Genomic DNA, 11,273 nt, shown 5'->3' with positions numbered 1-11,273 from the left:
ATTTCACATATTTATTATATAAGCGCATCTCATTTAAAAAGGCATCAAACAGGTGTCGAGAGTGTGAAACGGTTTTGTTCCTGTTTTCTCTCTGGGTGCGTCACAGCTGGACCCAATCAGCAGACGTGTATATAAACCTACACAACATGCGGCTTAATACACTACAGTCTGCTGGTAAAATAAACGTTTGGCCACATTTTGTCTGGTTTCTTCTTATTACAACACAACAGATTAGCAGCATATTCTTCATGTAATCATTTTTTTATTTATTTATTTATTTAACTGAACACGGAACAAATGACAACTCTGAACAATGATATGAACTAAAACACAAAAGATCAAGAGTTTAACATAATAGTTCTGAAGTCCAACTCATAGTAAGGCAAATATATGTTTTAAAAATTAAATATATAATATTAAAAACTCTTCCATCCATTAGTACATTAGACACATTTCAGTTTAACTTTGAGGAATTTTGAAGATAAAAAATTATAATTATTTATTCATTTGCAAAGCAGAAAAGTAAATTTACAGCAAAGATCAGTTCTATGCTGTTAAGCTGAACCAGTTTTAATTTGAAAAGTATCACTGTTATCACCGTGAGTCACATGATTGTGTAGTTTGTGTTTTATAACAGTATTACAGTGTTAACACCAGTTTTATCCAGAATAAAATGGCTCTTTATAGTGTTACAATCTAAAAAAAATATGAGTAATAGTTTCAGTAGCAGATCAGACAGATCAGCGTTTTTTGGAAGTTAAGAGGTTAAACAGTAAATTATCTCAGACAGTGAATCTCTGAAATGAGTTCATTAGATTCACTGAACAGATATAAGGTTTCAGGTTAGATGGGACAACTGTGTCACCTGCTGTTGTAATTCTGTACCTGCACTGAGTAGTAGCTAAAGGATTATGGGTAATCCTCAAAGCACATGGGAGAAGGTCAAAGTTGTGAAAGGGTCTATTTCAACCTGAACCATGATCCTAAAACTAACCGTGTACTTTTGTTGCCTAAACTTAACCAAACTGTGACAGAAAGCTGAAGCCACAAAGTCTGTCTGCCCTGAAGGCAACACGCTGTCAGCACAGGCCTGAGCAGCTCTGAGGAGCTCAGTTGACTGGACACGTCTCACAGACTCACACAGACTCACACAGACTCACACTCCAGGGTCCTCTCTAGCTTCTGCTGTGACACTTCATGAACTCAGAGGTTTTATCAGAGCACTGAACTGTTGACAGGAGGTAACGGACTGACTGTCAGTGGACCCAGTTAAATTAAAAATATCATTGTTTCATCATTTATGCATGAAAAGTTAATGATCATATCTCTGTTATTCTATAAAAGGAGAGCTCCATGAACGCATCACGGACCCCTGAACCGTCGGCCTGCAGGAGACAGCAGAGAGCACAGCTGTATTCAGGGACCATAGGAAAAACAGGAAAGCCTGTTGTGGTAAGGAGAAAACAAAAGTTTAATATTCCAATATTCTGGGACAAAAAGATCTTATTTTGGAAATAAGATGATTTTTCTGGCAAAATATTTTTTGGCAAAATACATAGACCTAAAATCTTCTGAGATACTGATGAATACCTGGTAGAATTTCCTAAATGCCAGGCTAATGTCTTTAAATAGCTCATTTTGTTTGATCAAGAGTGAAAGACCCTGAAATTATTGACTAAAAGCAAATCCACAAAATGAAGAGGTTGGATTTAAGGAATATTTGGTATTTTTGCTTGAAAAGCCTATAAATAGTTGCATGTTAATTTCTGCTGATGGACTCTGTGATTAATTGATTAATCATTTCGGCTCTAAAATTGTAGCACAGAAGTAATACTGATTCAGTGTATATAGAGAAAACTACAATACAACCAGTTTACAGTGTTTGCACCTTAAATGTTCAGGAATAAAAAGAACTGCAATGTCAATTTCTCACTCGACACGAAGATTTCCGAGGAAAACTGAACTCAACACGGTGGTTACGTCAGTCATGCGTCAGTCGTAGCTTGAAAAAGATCGTCTCTTCAAACACGAGTCACTCACCTGAAATAAAAGCTCCTCCTCCAAACCGTCACCATAACACCCTGCACCGATCGGAGAAATCGATCCTCCCGTTCAGCTGTTCTCTTCCCTGTCTCCGACTTGATCGAAGTGACCATTTGTTCTGTGTGTTCTCCCGGTTGTTCTAGGTTCTCCGTCTCCCGGAACTCGTTGGGAGTGAGCCGTCTGTCCTTCCTGCTGCTCCCGTGGACACACGTCTCTGTCAGCGGGGCTCCGCGCTCATGTCTGTCCGGCTCTCTCCGCCTGTTCTCGGCAGAAACCTTCGAGCCCTCGGTGTGTCTCTCCCCGCACGGCGGCGATGCTCCGGTTCTGGTTCAAGGCGGCGGTCGCCCTCTGGCTCGTCCCCGGGTGTCTGGGAGCCGCAGCCCGGCTGTACACGGAGGAGGACCCGTTGGTGATCCTGAGCAGCAGCAGCCTGAAGTCCACCATCAGTAACTCGTCCTCGGCGTGGCTGGTCCAGTTCTTCTCCTCCTGGTGCGGACACTGCATCCAGTACTCCAGCACATGGAGGGCCCTGGCCCAGGACGTCAAAGGTATTTCATCGAACGCACTCGGTCTGGTTCCCTGTCCGCTTTCCTCTTCCTCTTTGTGATCAGGAACACCAGACTCCATTCAAAATCACGCTCTTTACTTGGCCTCTAGTTAAATGCGAAGTCTTGCGTTATAAGTCGGTTTGGTTTCGGGTTTGTCAGGAACCCCCTTCGGTTCGGCGTTAATACAATCCAGAAATCAACTTTTAATTACAATGAAATGTCAACAAAGCTCACGCCGTTGATATGGTATAAGGTTTGTGAAGCAGATGAAAAGTAGCAGATTTTTGAATGAAGTTCTGACTCTTAGTGATTCCATTCGAGAACGGCTGGTGTGACCCAACAGTATCTTCTGTAGGGAGGCTCAGGTTAAGTTTATCTGAATAAACACTCAATATTAGTGTTTGAATACATCAGCTGTTGGCTGAAACCAGCTGCGTGCTTGTTACAGGTGAACAAGCTCCTGTTTCCAGGCAACAGGCAGGTGATGTCTCCTTCAGTCAGGTCTCTGAGTCACACCTGAGTCACCTGAGACATGAACAGATCAAATAACAGACTCAGTGAGGATTTCTGCTCCAGCACGACTGAGAGGGACACACGGCCCGTCAGTGTGAACGGTGACAGGTGTGAAGTTAAAGATATGGGCCCCTGAATGAGCCGGTTCTCAGGTGCTGTCCTGAGCCAGGCCCCAGGTGTAACCGCCTCTTATCACCTGGTTTGTATGTGGAGCATGTTCCTGAGGAAACCTCCACAAAGTCACATGTTCAGGTCTGTGCAGGATTTCATGGGGCCTTGGAGGCGGGGTTTATATTCAGAGGGGGATGGGTGGGGGGTCAATGGGGGCCCACAGCAGGTTTTTTCCCAGGGGCCTCCTAACATGTTAATCCAACCATGACAGCTGATTTACCAGTTACTTTTCAGATGAAGAGATTATGTAAAAACTATACAAAAATCAGGACAAACCAGTGGTTTTCACACAGGGCAGTGTGTAGTTGTGTGTCCTTGTTGTGTTACAGTCTCTGAGCTGTTTCACCAGAGACACATTTCATCATTAAACCTCTCACAAGTTTGATTTCAATAACTGATCAATGATCAATATTAGTTTAACTACATGAAGTACTCTTACTATGATACTTTGAGTACATGAAACTGAGAATACTTGTGCACTGTTACTGTAGTAGATTTTGAAAGCAGGACTTGTACTGCAGTATTTTTACGTTACTGTTGTTTTAGTTTTGTTGTTGCATCATATAAAAACAGGAAGTAAAATAAAGAGTTGAAGGTTTGTCAGATTTGACCTGTCATCTGATTGGTCGGAGGAGGAGGCAGCTGATTGGTCAGAGTGTAAAATGTGTTGAGTTCATATCTCTGGGGAATAACTCAACCAGAGACCAGCTGCTGCATACACACACACACAAACACACACACACACACACATACGCACACACACACACATGCACTTGCTCCCTTTATGTGGACCTGCTGTCAGAGTCAAAGGACGTCTGAGAGACAAAGACCCCCATGACCCCTGAACCCTGAGAGACAGACAGCTGGAGACAACACACACAGACACACACACACAGACACACACACAGACACACACACAGACACACACACACACACACACACACACACACACACACACACACATACAGACACACACAGACACACACACACACAGACACACACACACACATACACACACACACATACACACACACACACAGACATACACACACACACACCACACAGACATACACACACACACACACACACACACACACACACATACACACACACACAGAGTCCAGGTCACTGAGGCTGGTTAACCCTCTCAGCTCCAGGTGAGTCTCTGTGTTCTGCTAAACTCACCTGAGTTTAACCTGTGGGGACTTTCCCGCCCTGATGTGCCCTCTGATGTGTTTCACATCCACATCTGGAGACAGTGTTCTGTTGTCTGTATGTGAACATCATTATGTGTCCCCCAGGCAACACAGTACAACATGGTGAAGGTTCCTAGGTGAAAACGTGGGTAGGGACCTTCACCATGTTGTACTGTGTTTCTAGGGGGACATATTAACACTCTGGAAAACAAGCTGCAGCTGTGTTGATCCTCCAGATGTCTTTACAATGAGCATATGGATCATGGAGTCAGGAGGAGTGATGCTCTCTCCCTCCCCCCCTCCAGACTGGCAGCAGGCCATCAGTGTGGCGGTTCTGGACTGTGCTCAGGAGGAGAACTTCGACGTGTGTAAAGAGTTCAGTATCAGGTTCTACCCGACGTTCAAGGTAAGTGTCCGTCTGTCCTGAGCTTCAGTGGGTGGAGCTTCTGCTGTGACATCACTCATGTTGTCGTCTGCAGTATTTCAGGGCGCACAGTGCAGAGACAGACAGAGGGACGAGCTACAGAGGTGAGACCAGTACCACAGGAAGTACTTTTACTGTGATACTGTAACTACATGAAGCTGAGAATACTTACTGAGTACTGATGAGTAATGAGTACTGTGAGCCATTGGGCTCAGGACAGGTGATGAGTGGTGATGATCCACCTGTGTGTCCAGGTGCAGACAGACAGATCCAGTCAGTGAGACAGTTGATGGTGAACATCCTGCAGAACCACACCAGACTGGACCGGCCTGATCACTGTCCTCCATTAGAACCATACAGGTACCAGAACCTGACAGAACCTGATTATGATGATGATGATGATTTGTCACAGGAGTCAAGTAAATGCTCTCTCTCCTTCCCTCTCTCTCCCCCTCTCTCTTTGTAGCACTGCAGAGCTGCTGCCTCTGTTAGGTCAAAGGTCAGATCACTACACCGCCATCATCATAGAGGAACCAGACTCATATGTGGGACGTGAGGTGAGACATTAACAAAAGATAATAAAGTTTAATCTGAATCAAAAGATAAATAAAGTTTTATTGAGTCAGAACTGAGGACAAAATTAACCTTCCATTAACTGTGTGTGTGTGTGTGTGTGTGTGTGTGTGTGTGTGTGTGTGTGTGTGTGTGTGTGTGTGTGTGTCTGTGTCAGGTTATCCTGGACCTGCTGCAGTACTCAGGTGTAGCGGTACAGAGAGCTCTGAGCTCTGAGCTCCCCCTGCTGGATGCTCTGAAAATCACAACCTTCCCTTCCATCTACCTGCTGCACCCCAACGGGACACACACACACCTGCACGTGTGAGTGAACATACACACACACGCACATACACACTGGTTTACTGCTGAATGTCGATGTAGCAGGACAAAGACAGAAGTCAAGAGTCAAACATCCTCCTCCCCCTCCTCCTAACAGTCAGACCTGAACCACATGTTGATCTGATCCAGTGTGACATCACTTCCTGAGGATATCAGCCTCTCTGATGTCCCTCCACAATAAAGCTCCAGAGAAACGGAGGCTGCAGAACTTCACTGAGAATCCTCCTGTTTTTCAGTTTCCTCCAGTATCACAGTGAAACAGAGACGAAGTGATACACTGCAGACAACAGCTGATCACAGCTGATCACAGCTGATCACAGCTGATCACAGCTGATCACAGCTGATCACTGCTGCTGGTGATGAGACAGTCTGACTGAATGTGAACAAGCTGAAGTGAGACAAAGAAGAGTTACAAGTTTTTATTGTTTCAATATGATAAACTCAGAATGTGTCTTCAACACTGTCCTGATGTTCCTGAACACTGATGCTCGTTATCTCAGCTCTGTGAGCGGGGAAGAGAGGACGTCGTCATCCTGGTTCATCAGCACAGACACTTTATATTCATGAAGTTTGTATTGAATCATGACAACACACAATATGTTTTACAGGAAGCACCGAGCATCACAACCATCTCATGAGACACAGGAAGAATATTTACGCTTCTCCTTCTCCTTCTTCTTCTTCTGGTCTTTCAGTCAGAAGCGGCAGCGTTTCTTCTTCTCCTCCTTGCTGAGGACATTACCAGGAGTTCAGCGCAGATTGAAGTCACATGGCAGCAGTTCCAGTGTCGGTCAGGTGGGGGCGCTGCCAGACAAGCACAGCACAGAGCCCTGGAGAGACTTCGACAGGTCAGAGGCTCAGTCAGAGCAGCTCGGCTCGGCCCGGCTCCGGTTCAGAGTCAGTGGATCATCAGTAAACCTGTCTGTCCTCCTGTAGGTCGAAGGTATACACAGCTGATCTGGAGTCAGCCCTTCACTACCTGCTGAGGGTCGAGCTAGCTACCCATAATACCCTGGAGGGGGAGGAGCTGAAGATCTTCAAGGACTTTGTCACTTTGGTTGCAAAGGTAACAACAGAGGAGGGGGCAGACAGATCTGAGTCGGGGGGGGGGGTCAGTGGAAACCCAGTCCTGGTCCAGTCCTGGTCCAGTCCTGGTCCAGCAGACAGATTTGTTTTCTGGATCATCAGAGTCTGATGATTCTGGAAATATCAGTAAACCAGGTTTTCAACATCTTCTCCACCTGTGCAGCTGTACCCAGGTGGGGGCTCAGTGGTGAAGCTGATGGAGACTCTCTCTGATTGGCTGCTCAGTCTGCCACTGCAGCGAATCCCCTACCAGGCCGTCCTGGACCTGGTGGACAACAAGATGAGGGTGAGACACACAAACTGAACACACACACACACACACAAACTGAACACACACACACACACACACACACAAACTACACACACACACACACACAAACTGAACACACACACACACTAAGAGCAGCAGCTGACTTCTTGTTACCTCTCCAGATCTCAGGTGTGTTCCTGGGGGCGGAGCTTCGATGGGTTGGTTGTCAGGGTAGCAGGGCGGGGCTTCGAGGTTACCCATGTTCCCTCTGGACTCTGTTTCATGTTCTGACTGTCCAACATGATGCCACGCCCACCGCACTGGAAAACACAGGTAACACACACACACACACACACACACACACACACACACACACACACAGGTAGATCTGTGTGTGTGTGTGGTTTCTGATTTCTCCTCTTTGACTGTGAATATCTTGCAGGTCTGGAGGGCGAGGTGGCGCCGGTGCTGCAGGTGATGCGTCAGTACATCAGGACGTTCTTCGGCTGTGAGGAGTGTGGTCGACACTTCGAGCAGGCGGCCGCTGTCAGCATGGACAGAGTCGAGAGCAGAGAGCAGCAGATACTGTGGCTGTGGAACCAACACAACATGGTCAACTACAGACTGGCTGGTATACACACACACACACACACACACACACACACACACACACACACACACACACACACACACACACACACAAATAAAAACAGCTGTGAACATGTGGAGAACATCACATGACCGGGACTCTTTACGATGGCAACACCTTTATCAGAATCAGAATCAGAATCAGTTTTATTGCCAAATATGTTTCCACATTCAAGGAATTTGTGCTGGTGTTTTGTGCAAACAGTAACATAAATAGACTTCAAGTCAAATCAAAGGTAGAATTACAAGTTAAAAATTTAAATAAATTTAAGATAAAATATTTACAACAAAGATGTGGGATATTTACAATAATAATAAAGACATGGGGAATGTAGTGCAATAATGTGTGTGTGTATTTCATGGGAATGTGTAATTCCCCCCCCCAGGCTCTCTGAGCGATGACCCCCTCTTCCCTAAAGCTCCATGGCCGAGCCCCTCCCTCTGCGCCTCCTGCCATGAGGAGAAAAATGGCGTCCACGTCTGGAACTATGACAACGTGCTCCACTTCCTCCGACATCACTACGGAGCCTCCAACCTGTCCCCCAAATACTCCCTGACTCCCCCACGACTCCCCGCACCTCCTCCAAACCCTGATCCTACACGGACCAGCCAGCCAGAGGAGGAACCCCAAGGAGGAGGAGGAGAGAGGAGGGAGGAGGAAAGGAGACCCAAGGAGCAGCTGGAGCCTCAACCGGGACACCAGGCTCAGAGGGGGGAGGACAGGGGTGAGGTGACGGGGCACACTGGAGGAGGAGGAGGGGGAGGGGCAGGAGGAGGCGTGTGGATCCTGGGTCTGGGTTTCAACAGTGTGGACATGAGTCTGTGTGTGGTCCTGTACGTCTGCTCCTGCCTCTTCCTCATGCTCCTCTTCTTCTTCTTCAAAGTCCGATCCAGGAGGTGGAAGCTGCGACACTCCCGCCTCCACGTCTGAGCCGGACCAGACCACATCAAGTCCAGACCAGACCAGTTTATACCGGACCAAACTGGTTTAACCTTACCCGCTGGCCCCAGCCGTCCTCACTATGTCACCAAGACTCGAGAACCAGATCCCTGTGTCCTGGGTTCACCACCTCACACACTGTCAGAGGTCAGAGGTCAGAGGTCCCAGTGGAGGATCTGAACTCTGTCTCTTCTGCTCATCAACACAGACACTCTTCTGTCAGAGGATCATGAGAACCTGGACCCAGCTCAGACCAGGTCTCAGCTGTTTCAGGGGCGGTTTTTATGGAGGTGAATGTCGAGCACATCTCGGTCTGACTGCTCCTTCAGTCCTGGTTCCTGAGTCTCTGGTCTCGTTTTTCAGATTTAATCTTCATTGTTTTTGTTCAGGTTCAGTTTCTCAGTCACAACCAGCCCTGGACCGGACCAGACCGGACCAGACCGGACTGGACAGGGCTGGACTGGTTTTGATTTCAGTGGCTCAGAGGTGGGACCTGGTCTGGATTTAATGTATTTATAGACTCAGTTTTAAACCTGTTCTGGACTCTCAGGTCTGGATTTATTTATTTTAACTTATCAAACCCAGACTGGATTGTGAGACCTGGACCCTCAGGACTGGGTTTTGTGGACATGATGAGAGACCAGCAGCAGACTGGGACTGAACTGGATCAGACCGGTTCTGTTGAGTAGAGTCTCTGAGAGTTCACTTTGTGCCAAATGTTTCACCTTCTGATGGACGACACACCTGTCCTCTCAGGCTCCACCTCCCTCTGTGTGTGCGCGTGCGTGCATTCGTGCGTGTTAATGAGAAACAGAATCATGTAAAATCACTGGACAGTTCGAGGATGGGAAACAGGAAGCACAGGTGTGTCAGTCGACGTGTTTAAAGTTCAGGTTCAGACTTAAAGAAAATGTGATAACATTATATTTTTTTACATAAATATTTTCAGTAAAGACCCTTTAACTGAGAAAACATTAACCAGTGACAGGAAATATGACAGTGAGCTTCACACAACAACAAACAACAACACAAATATAAACAGAATAAACTCATGAAATGAAAGATCTGAGGCTCTCTGCACACAGAGGGTTTGTTTCTGTGTTTAAATCTGTCTCCATCCACCTGACAGGTGAGTCCTGTCCACATGCTGATTACTGCACAGGTGAGCCTCAGGCAGGTCACAATACAAGGCCACTTTAAAATGTGCCGTTTTGTCACAACACAGTTCACAGGTGTTGCACGTGTTGACAGGTGTGTGTCTGACATGTTGAATGTAACCGGTCACTTCATCCAACCACACTGTCTCTCAGCAGTCATGTGACCCACTGAGCATGTGTATGACAGCGTGATCCACTTCCTGTCAGTATCCACCAATCAACACCCTGTTCAACTCTGTGTCACACTGCAGGAGGTGGTCACACCAGATACTGACCCCGCCCCCCCAAAAAAAATACACACCTGTAGTCACATAGGTCAGTGTCTGATAAACATTCTATCAAAATAAAACTGCACATTTTAAAGTGGCCTTTTATTGTGACGAGCCCAGGTCACACCTGTGCAGTAATCATGCTGTGCAGTCAGCACCTGGACGTGACACACCTGTCAGGTGGAGGATGATCTTCATCACTGACACTGATTCAAACACATGAAGAGAAACAAACTGTGTGTGTAGAGAAAATCTCTGATTCTTTATTTCAACTGATGAAAAATTCAGAGATGAGTCTGATTATCAACATGAAACCATCATTCATGAGCTGACACTTTATTCAGAGGAGACGTCACCTCCACCGACATTTGCCTCAGTGTGAGAGGGAAACTGGGCTTTTCTGAAGATCATTCCAGAACTTTCCAGATTTTTCCAGGACTTTCAGACTGTACTAATGCTGACTGACAGCAGCAGTCACCTGCAGAGGAGACGTGGTAATGACATCACAGTGACACCATTCACAAGTTTGGATCAAACAGGAGGAAAAACACAGGTGACTGTTGGACAGGTGACGTCAGCAAAACACACCTTCACACAAATTCAGATGAAATTGTCATCAAGTCCCAGATGTAAAAGTTGGTGTGTGATTTCTCCTCACTTGTCTCTGAGGGAGGAAATGAAATGAAACTGAAAGACTGAAAACAATGTGATGCTGTATTGTGAATAAGAAATGTGTTTGTGTCCAATTAAAATACCAGTTTGTATTTTGAATCTTGTCAGTGTCCATATGTTGGAAGGAATAAAAATTGATTGACAAAACAGAAACGGAGAAATTCTGAGATGTAAATGGAAAAAGAAAACGTGTGTCATGACGATGTTAAAGGAAAATCTCAAATGTTCAAACTTTAAGTTGAAATGTTTTAAGTTTTCAGTTTCAAACTGATGAACAAATGATTTGATATTTTTAATTTTAGATTTTTAAATTTCACTTTCTGTTTTTTAAATTGTGGTTGCCATAGCAATTATTTGTCATTGAAATACTCTCTTCTTTCAGTTCATTTTGACCTTTAATTACGGCGAGTTGTGACATGAATAGTTTTTCTGCCTTTTTCTGTTAAACGATTTCATTTTTCC

The 11,273-nt window shown here is 45.7% G+C and overlaps 1 protein-coding gene across 1 annotated transcript; it reads left to right on the top strand.

Annotated features, from left to right (window-relative positions):
* Positions 1-1,433: 1,433 nt before the first annotated feature.
* Positions 1,434-10,910, top strand: qsox2 (quiescin Q6 sulfhydryl oxidase 2). Its single transcript, XM_071472349.1, has 13 exons — positions 1,434-1,452; positions 2,187-2,591; positions 4,777-4,877; positions 4,951-4,999; positions 5,150-5,255; positions 5,362-5,452; positions 5,626-5,771; positions 6,485-6,637; positions 6,726-6,855; positions 7,039-7,161; positions 7,308-7,458; positions 7,568-7,756; positions 8,160-10,910. The coding sequence occupies exons 2-13, from the start codon at positions 2,357-2,359 to the stop codon at positions 8,702-8,704; spliced, it is 2,019 nt and encodes a 672-aa protein (XP_071328450.1). The 5' UTR covers positions 1,434-1,452; positions 2,187-2,356; the 3' UTR covers positions 8,705-10,910.
* Positions 10,911-11,273: the final 363 nt, after the last annotated feature.

This window comes from Trachinotus anak, unplaced genomic scaffold (genome assembly GCF_046630095.1).
Source record: "Trachinotus anak isolate AG129_WGS33_773 ecotype Australia unplaced genomic scaffold, CSIRO_AGI_Tana_v1 ptg000038l, whole genome shotgun sequence".
Classification (NCBI taxonomy): Eukaryota; Metazoa; Chordata; class Actinopteri; order Carangiformes; family Carangidae; genus Trachinotus; species Trachinotus anak.
Note: the sequence above shows the minus strand (reverse complement) of the source record. Positions and strands in the feature narration are given on the sequence as shown.

Coding starts and splice junctions, on each gene's coding strand:
- qsox2 (XM_071472349.1), top strand. CDS start 2,357: ATGCTCCGGTTCTGGTTCAAGGCGGCGGTCGCCCTCTGGCTCGTCCCC. Junction 5,453..5,625: donor ACTCATATGTGGGACGTGAG/GTGAGACATTAA, acceptor TGTCTGTGTCAG/GTTATCCTGGACCTGCTGCA. Junction 6,638..6,725: donor CCCTGGAGAGACTTCGACAG/GTCAGAGGCTCA, acceptor GTCCTCCTGTAG/GTCGAAGGTATACACAGCTG.